Source organism: Hoplias malabaricus, chromosome 13, assembly GCF_029633855.1.
Source record: "Hoplias malabaricus isolate fHopMal1 chromosome 13, fHopMal1.hap1, whole genome shotgun sequence".
In the NCBI taxonomy this organism is placed as follows: domain Eukaryota; kingdom Metazoa; phylum Chordata; class Actinopteri; order Characiformes; family Erythrinidae; genus Hoplias; species Hoplias malabaricus.
In genome coordinates, this window is record NC_089812.1 from 9,292,467 (window position 1) to 9,307,145 (window position 14,679).

At 40.6% G+C, this 14,679-nt stretch overlaps 3 protein-coding genes across 5 annotated transcripts; 1 reads left to right on the forward strand and 2 right to left on the reverse strand.

Annotated features, from left to right (window-relative positions):
• Nucleotides 1-909: 909 nt before the first annotated feature.
• LOC136664903 (nicotinamide riboside kinase 1-like) lies at nucleotides 910-6,627 on the reverse strand. Of its 2 annotated transcripts, XM_066642386.1 has the most exons (7): nucleotides 6,419-6,594; nucleotides 5,897-5,987; nucleotides 4,366-4,414; nucleotides 3,296-3,452; nucleotides 2,710-2,781; nucleotides 2,000-2,106; nucleotides 910-1,298 (listed from the first exon to the last, which is right to left on the reverse strand). In XM_066642386.1, exons 1-7 carry the CDS (start codon nucleotides 6,445-6,447, stop codon nucleotides 1,216-1,218), a joined length of 588 nt encoding a protein of 195 aa, XP_066498483.1. In that variant the 5' UTR covers nucleotides 6,448-6,594; the 3' UTR covers nucleotides 910-1,215. The 2 variants fall into 2 exon arrangements, with proteins under 2 accessions (XP_066498483.1, XP_066498484.1); XM_066642387.1 differs by lacking the exon at nucleotides 5,897-5,987 and having other exon boundaries at nucleotides 6,419-6,627.
• Nucleotides 6,628-6,697: 70 nt separating this feature from the next.
• On the forward strand, nucleotides 6,698-7,906 carry LOC136664904 (EKC/KEOPS complex subunit LAGE3). The gene is made up of 2 exons (XM_066642388.1): nucleotides 6,698-6,866; nucleotides 6,943-7,906. The coding sequence occupies exons 1-2, from the start codon at nucleotides 6,819-6,821 to the stop codon at nucleotides 7,354-7,356; spliced, it is 462 nt and encodes a 153-aa protein (XP_066498485.1). The 5' UTR covers nucleotides 6,698-6,818; the 3' UTR covers nucleotides 7,357-7,906.
• A 956-nt stretch (nucleotides 7,907-8,862) lies between these two features.
• Nucleotides 8,863-14,518, reverse strand: zgc:163143 (uncharacterized protein LOC795946 homolog). Of its 2 annotated transcripts, XM_066642660.1 has the most exons (13): nucleotides 14,405-14,518; nucleotides 14,195-14,322; nucleotides 12,502-12,706; nucleotides 12,357-12,389; nucleotides 12,018-12,241; nucleotides 11,592-11,685; nucleotides 11,399-11,434; nucleotides 11,245-11,298; nucleotides 10,840-11,073; nucleotides 10,484-10,590; nucleotides 10,207-10,372; nucleotides 9,416-9,500; nucleotides 8,863-9,103 (listed from the first exon to the last, which is right to left on the reverse strand). In XM_066642660.1, the coding sequence occupies exons 2-13, from the start codon at nucleotides 14,260-14,262 to the stop codon at nucleotides 9,072-9,074; spliced, it is 1,338 nt and encodes a 445-aa protein (XP_066498757.1). In that variant the 5' UTR covers nucleotides 14,263-14,322; nucleotides 14,405-14,518; the 3' UTR covers nucleotides 8,863-9,071. The 2 variants fall into 2 exon arrangements, with proteins under 2 accessions (XP_066498757.1, XP_066498756.1); XM_066642659.1 differs by having other exon boundaries at nucleotides 14,195-14,491.
• Nucleotides 14,519-14,679: the final 161 nt, after the last annotated feature.

Below are 14,679 nucleotides of genomic sequence, written 5' to 3' on the forward strand. Positions count from 1 at the left end.
TGGGGTGTGTTCTCCGTGTCTGCGTGGGTTTTCTCCGGGTGACTGTCTGTGAGGAGTGGGGTATGTTCTCCCTGTGTCTGCGTGGGTTTTCTCCGGGTGACTGTCTGTGAGGAGTGGGGTATGTTCTCCCTGTGTCTGCGTGGGTTTCCTCTGGGTGACTGTCTGTGAGGAGTGTGGGTTTCCTCCCACAGTCCAAAAACACACGTTGGTAGGTGGATTGTCTACTCAAAAGAGTCCGTAGGTGTGTGTGTGTGAGCGAATGTGTGTGTGTGTGTGTGTTGCCCTGTGAAGGACTGGCACCCCCTCCAGGGTGTATTCCCACCTTGCGCCCAATGATTCCAGGTAGGCTCTGGACCCACCGTGACCCTGAACTGGATAAGCGCTTACAGATAATGAATGAATGAATGAGGTGCGTAGAATTCATCCAATATATGGTTAGTTATACTGAAATGTGACACAAGCTGCGCTCCTCCTGAGAGTGGATGTTCCGTTCCATTTATACACCTGCCCTTACAGCTCCAAAAGAGAAAATAGAGCTTATTTACTTCTTCTGTGGCTTGTAATTCTGCTTTTGAGGTTAATGACCTAGACTTGAAACTATGAGTACATTCAAGGGCGCATATTCTGGGCAATTTGGTGGGTGTAAAGCTATTAAATGTGTTTTGCTGACTCTTTTTAGCTGACAGGTGTCTGGATGTTGCAGATTTGTGAATTGCAAACACTCAAATTTATTTAATTTATTCAACTATATCATTTGACCAGGGGTGCCCACAGAACATAAATCCATATTTATTCATGTGGAGTTGTGACCTGTGCAGAAATTAAGCATTCCAGCCCCAGTTTGAGATCCCAGGGTTTTATTGGAATAATGCGACAATGAAACTAACTGTTTGTATTATTTTATTGACCAACATTAGCAGAAACCATTACTCACAGTGTAATGTTAATAATGTCCTTAACAACATCTGAATTCAACAGACTGAGGAAAAACCAAGGCTCGTAAAAACAGAAAAGAACATTGAGACTCAAATGTTGAGCAAATGGTTGTTCCATTCGATTAAAGCTATAGATTCACATTATGAATTCAAACGAAAACCGTCAGATGCTTCAGATCCTTATTAGAGCAGAGACTGGAGGCCGGTTGATAGAGGTATTAAAAAATTTAACAGGTGAGTAACTCACCTGGAAGTGATCACACATCTTTTCTTCTCAGTCCTACACAATTTTAAACATCTGCTGGATGTCTTTAAAAACTGGGGCCAGCAAATCTTCTTTCTTCTGAGTGCCATCTAGAAATACTACATCAAAAAGTAAATCAGAAATAGGTCAGATTAAATCCCCTGTTAATGTCTTTTTTATTTTTATTTTATTTGTGTGGGATTCTGTAGAAAAGAAAAACAATAAATTCATGTTTAAATCCCTTGAAAAGTGATAAATGAATAAACAACACGTTTTCAGTGTTTCTCTGACAAACGTAATTGTATTTTGTAATAGTTTATCATAAAAAAGTTGAACCAGAGCCAAAAAAAACGTATAAATAACACTGTTCTGGAAGGTTGCACAGTTATCAGTGACAGCAAATGACGTCATCAAGGTTCATAAATATTATTTTAAAAAGATTCAGCAGATATATGAAGGTACCATTGATGCAGAGATTAAATTAGTATTTGGAGAGACACATGCTGCCTTCAAGTTGACATCTTTTCTGAGGAACTCCATGTTTATTTCAAGGGGGAACAAAGGTGACCACAGACAACAGTGACCACAGACAGTTAATCACCTGAGGTGTGTATGTTTACAACATGAATTATGTTTAAATACTAAATAAAGCAATAACACATTTGGACTTGATTGAGCTCCTGGATATTAATATTACTCACACCTCGACATGTGAAACTAATCCTGTGTTAATAGGGGCTTTAGGAAATAATTAGTCAGTGAAAGTGGAAATGTCTGTTGTGTCTTGTATTCAGTGAACCGTGTTTGGTTTAATACTGACCCAGGTCCTCCACTGTACTGTCCATGTCCTTTCTGTTTTTTAAGTACATGGGCCAGACGTAACCATCGAAGTAACCCTCAGGGTCTGGAGGCGTGTAGACTCTTAAGCTATTGATTGAAAAGAACAATACAAACATTGAAACAAGGAACATAACAATCAGGAACATAAAGAAACATCAGTACAGGAGGTCCTCGGGTTACGTCAGTCCCGAGTTACGATGTTTCGTGGTTACGACACATCTCCCATTTACCGTATAAAGCCTTGTTTTGACTTAAGTGGTTTTGCGTCGTAACGCGAACTTCGTGTTTGGTGTGTGCAGCGCGGCGGAAGAATACACGGTTACACGGCTCGGGACCGAGGAGGATAGGTATTAGGACAGGATAAGTGCTTACAGTATGTTATTTACGTTCAGTATGTACGTATGTTCCGACTTACACTGAAAATCGGTTTACGATGCGACGTAGGAACGGACCAACGTCGTAAGTCGAGGACCCCCTGTATTAAACTAGACTCAGAAACTCTACTGAATTTGTCTGAACCTGAAATTATGAGTTGCACATAACGTAGAATTGAGACTGATGGACCAAAATATTACGTAGAAGGACATCTAATATCTACATGAATTAAAGGCTTGATCCAAAAAATGTATATGTGCCAAACACCCCAAATCTGAATGCAAAGGCAACTTTAGAAAGAAACCTCCCTCTTACCTTCTCCTCATCTTACACGTCTCGTAAGGAATCTGTAAGAAGTACCTCTTATCAAACAGTACGTTCAAGGCTCTGTTAATCAAACACAATCCAACACAACAGGGCATCAGTGCAGTTCATCAGAACCATGATGTAATGTTTATGTACTCGCTCGGCCGTAGGTCAACTGTACTGACTGATTTCACAAGCAGAAATAATCCTGAGACTCGTCGCTTTTCGGTCTGATCTGAGGGTAAACTGTTTGTTTAAGATAAAGACCCCCATCCATTTGAACTTTTATCCTCAGGAGACTCTAATGACACTGTACCAAGAGTCAAAGTGCTCCTCGTTCACACTGTGAAGTTATAAGCTGTGTTTTTGCGCTGATTTCCAATGAGGCACATTAGAGGGCAGCCTATCAGAACAGGGCTCATTTATATCAACATGCTTAAATCTAAGGGATAAAGAGAAGATGGAATAAAAATCACACAAACATTGTGAGACGATGATTCGTTCAGAAATCATTTAAAAATGAAATGTACTGAGTTTTAAAAGAATATCATAAACATATGTACAGTTTACCACAGGTGAGGAAGAGTTATTTTACCCGTAATTGAAGATAAGGAAGCCCTCCACTATGAGAGAAAACACACAGGACTCAGAGTGCTCCACTGAGAGACCCCGAGTCTCCATGAAGCGCCGGGGATCCTGCATCCAGGATCTGACCACACTCATCATTCTGTCCATGTACAGAGCATCCAGGGCTGAGAAGAGTGTTTAAAGAGGTGAGACTCAGGATCAAAAAAACACCAGGCCAGGCTTGAATTAAATGAAGCCAATACTTCCTTTAACATTTACACTAAGATATTTAAAAACTATTCAGTGTAGAAGCTAAACAGCATGTGAACACAAAAAAAACAAAACAAAAACAAGATTTTCTTAACATTTCACATCTGTTTGCCCCAAAATAAAAATAAAATTAAAATAAATTAATTATACGGATAAGCAGAGACACGATGTTTACTTTTGCGGTTCTGAGCAATATGCAAACTGTGATACTTATACCATCTGAAGATCGGAGAGTGTCATTGACACCTAGAAGAGCTGAAACTTCATATTGAGCGTTGTGAGGAGTTTCAGATGTCGGGAAGTCTATTTAAGTCGGTTTTAAAATGTGCCCACAAACGTTTAACATACAATAGGTTTACATATTGTGTCACAAGCTCAGCTCTTTTTTTAGTGTCTCAGTGCAGTTCTGTCAGTAAGTACTGGAGGCTGAGACACAAATACAACAAGCCGTTTGGCTGCTGTGACTATGCCGATAGCAGTGAAAAAGATGATTGGTCAGTGAGATTTTGTCACTGGTGAAGGTTTGCAAAAATCAAACAAATCAATCACAGGAATTGTTTGTAGTCTCTCAATGAACCACTTTAAGCTCCACAAAGCATGTTGTCCACATGGGGATGGCCATATTTAAAATGTATTGTTTTCTCTGATCATTTAGGCCTTTAGGTGTTGCTCTAACAGTGGTCTTATAATGGGAGAAGAAACACTGGAGAAAATGACAGACTGCTTGTTAGTCGATGGCTCTGGGCATGTTCAAGATTAGAAAAGACGGGTCTTTTTTATTGGAAAATATGTTGGAAAATGTCAGAAATATAAGAGAATGTTCCTTACTGTCATACTGTTTGAAACCACGACTGTCCACAGGCACCACAGAGTCCTCCTTAAACAAATGAGAACCAAAGAGTCAAACAAATATAAAATAAGACAACATAAGTGAGCAAAAGAATTACAGAGAAAACTACAGGGTGGGCCATTTATATGGATACAGCTTAATAAAATGGGAATGGTTGGTGATATTAACTTCCTGTTTGTGGCACATTAGTATATGGGAGGGGGGAAACTTTTCAAGTTGGGTTGTGGCCATTTTGAAGTCGGACATTTTGGATCCAACTTTTGTTTTTTCAATGGGAAGAGGGTCATGTGACACATCAAACTTACTGGGATTTTCACAAGAAAAACATTTTATTTGTAATGCGCTTTACATTTCAAGGAAATCTCAAAGTGCTACACAAAATGTGTTCAAAGTGCTGCCCATTGTGTTGGATTGTCAATGCAACCCTCCTCTCCCACTCTTCACACACTGATAGCAACACCGCAGGAGAAATGCTAGCACAGGCTTCCAGTATCCGTAGTTTCAGGTGCTGCACATCTCGTATCTTCACAGCATAGACAATTGCCTTCAGATGACCCCAAAGATAAAAGTCAAAGGGGGTCAGATCGGAAGAGCTTGGGGGGACCTTCAACTGGCCCACGACGACCAATCCACTTTCCAGGAAACTGTTCATCTAGGAATGCTCGGACCTCGCACCCATAATGTGGTGGTGCACCATCTTGCTGGAAAAACTCAGGGAACGTGCCAGCTTCAGTGCATAAAGAGGAAAACACATCATCATGTAGCAGTTTCGCATATCCAGTGGCCTTAAGGATTCCATTGATGAAGAATGGCCCCACTATCTTTGTACCCCATATACCACACCATACCATCAAGATGTGCAGCACCTGAAACTATGGATACTGGAAGCCTGTGCTAGCATTTCTCCTGCGGTGTTGCTATCAGTGTGTGAAGAGTGGGAGAAGAGGGTTGCATTGACAATCCAACACAATGGGCAGCACTTTGAACACATTTTATAAGTGGTCAGAAACTTGTAAATAACTCATGAAAGAATAAAGTTACATTAAAACCAAGCACAACATTGTTTTCTTGTGAAATTCCCAATCAGTTTGATGTGTCACATGACCCTCTTCCCATTAAAAAAAACAAAAGTTGTATCCAAAATGGCCAACTTCAAAATGGCCGCCATGGTCACCACCCATCTTGAAAAGTTTCCCCCCTCCTATATACTAATGTGCCAAAAATTAAAGGAAGTTAATATCACCAACCATTCCCATTGTATTAAGCTGTATCCATATAAATGGCCCACCCTGTAGAATCTGTAATGAAATGTTATGGCACAATTAATTTTGCTCAGTATGATACAATTATTTAAAGCAACAAAATGTGTAGAATAATGAACTAATATCCCTGGTGTGTAGTTTGAGTTATTCAAAATAGTTTGGGCTAAGATTTACTGTAGGATTCAGTGTTACTACAGACCCACCACATAGGATCCTATTATTTTATATGAATAAATAAGTTATTTACTTTGAAGAACGAATCCTGGGAAATGATGCAGCTGTTGGGGAGAATGTTCTGAAGGTTTCTGCTAAGTGTGCTTTTACCTCCATTTGTCATTCTGAAAAAAGAAAGAAGGAGCGAAACTTTGAGAAAGAAAATAGTGAAGATGTTACAGCCTAAAATATGCAATCTGCTTAATTTGGCTTCATACTTTTTTTTTTTTTTTATCATTTTTTCAGTTCCACCTTAAATGGAGCAGCTGGTGTTTCAAGCAGAAGCTGACTTTTAATTGGATTTATTTAACTGCCTCGTCATTTAAGGTGGAACGAACAGTTCCAAAGAGAAGCATCATTTGTCTGAAAGTAAGTCACTGTCACGTTTAAAGTGGAACCAAATATTCCATCATGAAATCTCGTGTAGTAGGAAGTAACTAATGCACAGTTTAAGGTGGAAGTGAACATTCCAAGAAGCAAAATACGGCCTTGCGAGATGATTCCTGTTTGGACATTAAATGACCCAATGCAGCAAGAGTGGTCTGGAGTTACTCACCCCCCGATTCCAATGATGAGTTTCTTCATGTTCAGATGCTGACAGCTGAAGGCAGGTAGGTGTTTTTGCGCCGAGAGCACACTGCAAACCTTTGCTGTTTACTTTCTTTGACAAGTTCATGGTGGACACATGTCTCTCTTCTTTAGGTCGCGGTTAATGATCCAAAGTCTCTCAAGTCGCTGACCTCGCCATGCGTTGTTTACATGTGACGTCATCTACCACGGGATAAGAAGTCAATTACAAATCTCCGCAGGCCCCTTTTCCGCCGCTAGATGGCGATACAGTCATATTTATTTGTGATAAATATACAAATAAGATATAGAATATCCTGTGTATAATTACAATTATATAATTTATTATGTGCTTAAATATTAATGATACACAGGATGTTAAATAACCTATGCCAATATTCAATATTCAGTTTAAGGAGAGATCCACCCTGGATGGGGTATGCCAATATTATTATATGTTTTATTATATAATTTTTATTTGCACTTGTTTTCTCAATTCTTGTCTTCTTTTAGGTGTACACCTTCGGGACGTTATCGAAGACTGAAAAAAAAACACGTACCAGAGATACTAATAATCGTAAAAGGCACCCGAAAGCTTCGAGGCGAGGGAGTCTTGAGAAGACAATTGGGACACGACCAGATTTCAAGATGGCGTCCTGCGCGGGAGCTAACAACTCTACGGGACCGCTGGAGTTTACTTTAGAAATCCCCTTTCCCTCCGAGAGAGAGGCGTCCATCGCGGCCCGGTCGTTGTCCCCGGACCCCGAGCCCCGGAAAGGCGGCATCTCCAAGGCTCTGAGTGTCTCAGACGGCGGGCTGAGTGTGAAATGGACCGCGGACGAGGCCAGGATCCTCCGCGTGTCTGTGAACTCGTTTTTGGACCATTTAGCGCTGGTGCTGGAGACTATGGACGAGTTCGGGCCGTAGACTGGACACAGACACTCGGTTCAAGTGTAAAGTTTGGGACACGGCCATTCAGATAACGTGGGTTAAATTTGTGTAAAGACAAACAGCGTGTAAAAGACTGCAGCACATTTACATGTGGCGTGTGGGAGGAAGGCATGTGCCAGAAATGTGGACATTGTCCCAGTTTTATCAACATTCTGACTTATTCAAGTGTTTTGTGCCAAAAAAAACTTTGATTAGCTTAAATCTACTGGAAATGTTTTGTTGCCCGTGTAGATCATTCTAATAAATCTAAAATTGTCTTCAAAATGTACAAGACAAAAATGCTACAATAATTTCTGATATCTGCTACAAGTTCCCTGCCAACAGACCCATGTAGGACCCATAGAAGCAGTCCAACTGGGTACCAACAGGGTCAGTCCATGGGTTAAAGAGATGCCCTTCAGGGGCAGTGATGGGACCAGGATGGGTTAAATAACAGGGACCATATGGGCAGCCCAACAGACAACAGAATTAAGACAATACATATAGGGAATACCCACATTTACTAAATATTGGTAGCCCATGTTCTACCCATGTGTTCCCCTAACGTGTGCTGACTGGGTTCAAACTCTGCCATGTTACGATAAAATATAAGTTAGGAATGTTTTTGGCTTTCCTGTAATTTTCCCATTTTGGAGATACTTGATTTATTTTGAAAGAGTGATATTTTTGTTGTGTTAATAAACACTGAATATTTCCACAGAGTTTTAGGGCCACCGCATTAAAAAAAAAAAACAAGATTCAGAGAAAGTCAGAATTCTGAGAATATTCTTGGAATAGTTCTGAGAAAAAATCTCTGAATAATTGAGTAAAAAAAAGGTCTGTATAATTTTGAGAATATAATCAGAATATGTAGAGAAACACGGTTTGGGTTATTATTATTTATTATAATATCTAAACAGACAGACTTGCAGTCTGTGCTCCAAGAGTGAGCTGTGAAAGAAGCAGTCGGTGAAGTGAACAGAATTATTTATTAAACGCATCCACAGACATGACGACTCCGTCAGTGCAGCCCCTGACTGCGATGCATAAGGCTTTAGTTTATTGTACGAGTTCCGGAGTTCCACTCGCTCTGGATCGATCATTTTCGTGATCATTAATTGTATCATGTGAAACTACATGCCATGGGTTCGTGCACTGATTCGGGGTTTAAACACTAATCACACTGTGGTCCTGATGTGGAACAGAACTGAGTGTTTATTCCTGAAATCTATACCATATTATGACTTCAGCAACACACTGCATTTCAGTTACACTGTGTGTCTGCTCCATTATACGCAGCAAATTATTCTGAGAATATAAAGAGATTTTTTTCTCAGAATGCTGACTTTAATCATGGAATCTTGTTTTTTTTTTTCCAACGCTGTGGCCTTAAAACTCAGTCAGAATGTAATTAATTTGTGAAATGTCAAAAAAAAAACAGCAGTGGTTCGTAAACTCTCATCTTTACAATGTTAATTAGAAAAGTATTAGAAAACTGGTTAAAAACAGAGAAAGTTTTATTGGATGATCTGAGCGCAGCTCTCCAAGTTTCCTGAACAAAAAAGAAAAAGCATGGGAGTGCCAGCTTTTGTAACGTAAAGTTTTTCAGTGTTTTCACAGAACTTCACAGGTTACTGTAGTGCAAATGTGTCCCTTCATGTGAAAATGTCCAGATATGATCTTGGTGCCCAAGCCATACATTTCCTTTGGGTTCACCTCTGTTCTGTCAGAAAGGACGAATCACCTGGAATAAAATATATGACAAAAAATTAAATGTTGCATGGAAAATGTGGCAATGCAGGACCACATTCTCCTGGAATGGTAAACTGAAACCAGATGATGGCCTACTCAAACTGCATCAACTAATGTAATACAGTCTCAAACTGTACACCAGCAAGGGTAAAGGGGTCTCATAAAATGGTACTTAGTGGATATTTTGGCTGGAAATTACATAAAGGTTGAATGGGGTTCTAACATCCTCACAGTACTATAAAGTCGCATTGACCAGACAGGTGGGGTGGGGGAGTCCTATTAAACCTGTCCACGTCTCACTTACTGGAGGCATTTTCTTTGTTGCTGTGTTTTCTGTCTTCGAGATGTGGAATGATGAAGGAGCTCAGGCGAATATCCGGTGTGCTGCACTGAAAACAAAGGAGAAACCAGTCACATCCACAGTATTAACATAGGATTTACACTTCAGGAAAAAGACTAACGAAAAACACATTCTAATGTAAAAGAAATGCACAGTTTAAGCTTGATATTAATATTATTTTAACATTATTGTATTAATGATGGGCGGCACGGTGGCACAGCAGGTAGTTGTCGCAGTCACACAGCTCTGGACCTGGAGGTTGTGGATTCGATTCCCGCTCTCGGTGACTGTCTGTAAGGAGTGTGGTGTGTTTTCCCTGTAACTGCGTCTGCGGGTGCTCAGGTTTCCTCCCACAGTCCAAAAATACATGTTTGTAGGTGGATTGGCGACTCAAAAGTGTGTGTAGGTGTGAGTGAATGTGTTTGTGTTGCCCTGTGAAGGACTGGCGCCCCCTCCAGGGTGTATTCCCGCCTTGCACCCAATGATTCCAGGTAGGCTCTGGACCCACCGCAACCCTGAACTGGATAAGCGGTTACAGATAATGAATGGATGGATGAATATATTAATGATCATTAACATAACATTATAGTGTGCTAAATCAACAGTATCAAAATGTCTGCATTGTTTACCTTTTATGTTAAGGCAAATATCCACTTAGTAAATCCTCTATATCTCAGACAACAAAGATACAAGCCTAAAACACTACACCGTGTTAAGAAGTAGCAAAAGAGTCTCCCTCTCTCTCTCAAACTCACAGGCTGTTCTCGGGGGGCTCTGAAGACTGGGGTGTTACTGCTGTACATCACTGTGAAGGGTTTCTTCCCAGTGGTGGGGTGCTGTGAGCAGCAGAATCGAAGAGCTGCAGCGGGAAGATGGACATCCCAGGAGCGTGGGTATTCCTCTACCAGCTTACACAATAACCTGAAACACACACATACACAGTCACCTTTACTTAGACACAAGGGTATACTGTATGAAAATAATGATCCCATTCCAAGTGAGGTTCTACAAAATGAGCCGTAATACACCTACTCATTGAGCAGCGACTCGGTGGTCAGGTCCAGGTATCCAGTCTGTCGATGGTGAATGACCAAAGAACTCGTGTTCACATTCAGGTGTTTTTTCAGATCACGGTTGATCTAATTTGCAAAGGAAATAAGGCAGTGTAGTAGATGAAATGTTGATATAAAATATGAGTGGGGCCTCAACGTTTATATTCAACATGATTTTAAAAAGGGTGAAATAAAACTCTTGATGTTGTAGTTGGTTGAAAAATATGTGCATTCCTGGTACTGTAAGAAAAAGAATTTACCACAACTCCGCTATCACATTACAACATGAAAATGCAATGCAGTGCTAAAGTTCATAAACACAGCAGACTTTCTCACCTCTAAGAGGAAGTGTTTAGGAAGTCTGGACAGGACTCCCAGTGGGAATCCCAGCTGAAGGATCACTTCTGCCAGACACACTGCAGCATCACGGATTTTATTCTGCGTCAATGGGAAAACCTCCACCCATTTGGAGTAATAATCCGTGAGCGTCATGATGTGGGTGTGTTTGTGTGACGTGATGGGAAACGGCCCTCTTAGGTCCAGTCCAAGCCACTCCCATTTCTCTTTAACCTAGAAACAACATGTTGAAAAAGAGATACACCACTAGAGTAATGCTCTTATTGGGGACTGACTTTGTTTGAAGAAATACCAATTAAATTCTCCTTGAGGTATGAGAAGAGTTATAAACTCTTCAAAAAGGCTGTATATCCTAATGTTTAAGGCTTATATAAACAGACGTACCTCAATAATACGGGGTTTGACTTGTCCTGCAATTCCATAAACCACATGAGGCATCTGTATTACAGGAAACAATAAGCCATTGACTCCAACTGACTCCACTTTTATTAAAATACACATCACAAAATATTTGCTCAAAATAATTTCATTGACTTACAATATTTAATTCATCATCCCTGTCCCATTGGAGGCTCTGGAACAGAAGAATTAAAAGATATAAGAAAAGTAAACCGAAGATCAAGATCATCTATCCTTTAGGATAATTAGGTGGTATACATATGCATTACGTATCGACAGGATTCATAAATACTACCCTGTTAGAGGAAGAGAATACCATACAGTTACATTACCCTGGGCAAACAGTAGCCACTGTGAAAGAAGCTGGGAATGGTCATACATCTCTCCAGAAATTCGTCTCCTAAAATTGTCCATGAAAGGGAAGGCCTGCCTCACAAAATAATAAACACAGCAACAACCGCTCAGTGACATAAAAAATTGTCATTGTTCTGGAGAGAGAAAGACAAGAGTGTAAGGATACGCTCTGTGTATTGTTTGTGTGATTAATAGAAAGAGACAAAGTGTGGACACTTTGTGATGAGCTTCCTCCACAAGTCCCTGTCACTGTGGGTTCCACTTATATTTTCTTCTAATTAAAGGAGGGAGCCATTACTCTAGGGAGACATTATAAGATTGTATCTGACCACAGGTTAGGAAAAGAATGACACGTTTCATTCGGACACTGAAGCTTGGTGGGATGATCTGCTGATGGTACTGACCTCTTCTCGTGCTCCTCCTGGCTTGGTTTTGATTGATCGGCTGGAGCTGGTTCTGTTTCTGTTTCTGCTGTGATTTCTGCAGTGTCCTCTGTGCTGTATTCCTCTGATGGCTGAGTGTGTTGTACACTTATGTTTGGCACCAGTTGATGTTCTGCACTGGGGAATGTGCTGCAGTTTGATGAACGTCTTGTAGGCAGATCAAGGACAGACTCGTCTAAGGTTTTCTTTATTAGCGACAGAGAGGCAAAACATTAACTCCATTCAATCAGTAACTACAACAAATGACCAAAGGTTGTTAGACACTTGTTCATCCACGCCATTAATGTTACGTCAACTCACCATAGCCCTCCGACTCCTGGGGTCAATTTTCCTCTAAAAGAAATAAAGATAAAATGTAGATACATTGTTCAAATATTTAATTATTACCTGCATTTGTTTCTGATAAAAAGAGCAACCGTTTTATGCCCAGTTGAGTATGGCTGACCTTTCGGTTCTGTAGGTGGCTGGGGAAGGAGAAGATGGTGGGGACTGCCCAGGTGTGAAGTCTTCTTCTTGGACCCTCTGACAGACTGTAACACCTCTTCTCAAAATGACTGGAGCAGATTTTGCTGTGTGGCTCCGGGGTCCAGTCTTTCCATTTTAAGTTCTTCAACCACTTCTTAAGGAGCTCTGGGTTTTTCAGAGGAAAGCTGTACAAAAAAAGTATAATAATAATAATAATCACTAAGCATCATGGGGGAAGCTGTAGCCTTAAGGTTAGAGAAGTGAGACTGGGTGTCACTGGTTCAATTTTCCCAGGACTGGCAGGATAAAAATGTATCCATGTCTGAATTCCCCTTGAGCCAGGCACCTACCACAAACTGGCCCCTGGGCACAGAAGAGGTTGGCCACCTGCTGCTCCAGTTTTGTGTGTGAGAAAAATTGCTCACTAAGGTGTGTTTGTATGTTCACTACCACTACCATTCAAAACGTGAAATCCTTATTATACAAATGCATTACAAACAGAGTGATCTATTTCAAGCATTTATTTCTTTTAATGTTGATGATTGTGGTTTACAGCCAATGAAAACCCATAAGTCATTATCTCAGAAAACTCGAATAATCAACATATAAACCTGCAAATGTTTTCTAAGCCTTTACAATGGTCCCTTAGTTTGGTTCAGTAGGCTACACACTCATGGGGCAGACTGCTGACTTGACAGATGTCCAGAAGGCAGTCATTGACACCCTCCTGCTGTATCCCAGCATGTTAATGGGAAGTTGAGTGGAAGGAAAAAGTGTGGTAGAAAAGAGTGCTAACAGGGATAAAAGAAGTCTTGAAAAGATAGTCAAGAAAAGGCCATTCAAACATTTGGGGGAGATTCACAAGGAGTGGACTTCTGCTGGAGTCAGTGCTTCAAGAGCCACCACACAGATGTATCCAGGACATGGGCCACAACTGTCGCGTTCTTTGTGTGAAGCCACTCATGACACAGAGGCAATGTCAGAAGCGTCTCACCTGGGCCGAGGAGAAAAAAAGACTGGACTGTTGCTCAGTGACACACAATCCAAGCTGCTTGAGTCTAGTGTGAAGTTTCCACAATCAGTGATGGTTTGGGGAGCCGTGTCATATGCTGCTGTTGGTCCACTGTGTTATATCATGTCCAAAGTCAGTACAGCCATCAACCAGGACATTTTAGAGTACTTCATGCTTCCCTCTGCCGACAAGCTTTATGAAGATGCGGATTTCATTTTCCAGCAGGAATTGGCACTTGTCCACACTGCCAAAAGTTCCAATACTTGGTTTAATATTATTATTTAATATGTTAATAGTTTATTGTTATTATTATTATTAATAACCACAGTGTCACTGTGCTTGATTGGCCAGAAAACTCACCTGACCTAAACCCCATAGAGAATCAATGGGGTATTGTCAAGAGGAAGATGAGACACACCAGACACATCAATGTATATATGTGTGTAATATGAGTTTTTGAATTAAATTACTGAAATAAATGTAACGTTTTGATCATGTTTCAATTTATTGAGAAGCACCTGTACAAGCTCCCACAGAGTCAGAAGAGCTGATAAAATGGACAGTGACTGGTGGCTTATGGCTGTTCTGTGTATATTTGTCTTTTCGGGGCCAGACTGATTTATATCTTCTTTATAATAGGAACGTAATTTTGAGTTCATACCTGTGAAAAGCCAGGCTCTTGTCCTTGGTGTTATTTTTACAATTATAAGCGCAGCAGTAGAAAACCATCCTTTCTCTCTCTGTCTATTTCTCTCCTGTTGCTATATCCTTCTCTCTCTCTCTCTCTCACTTCAAAACAAACCAATATAAACGGTTATATTCGGGTTATTCCTTGTTTCAAACACCCAAGTCGGAATTAAAGACTACAAACCCGACATTGCGCCGCGGTCTATATCCTCAGACTCAGTAAAACAGATATTATTAATAATTATCAAATCTGCTGACAATAAACAACTCCGTCTTTAACAGAAACGCCTGCCGAAATCTAAACACTGTCGCGTAGAAATGACATCATCGAGAGGACCACAGAGTCAAGGCTATGTCCCAATTCACTAACACCCTGAGACTGGAGTGAGGTGTGTGTGTGTGTGTGTGTGTGTGAGAGAGAGAGAGAGAGTTTTACAGATTTACATATTCATAAGTTGT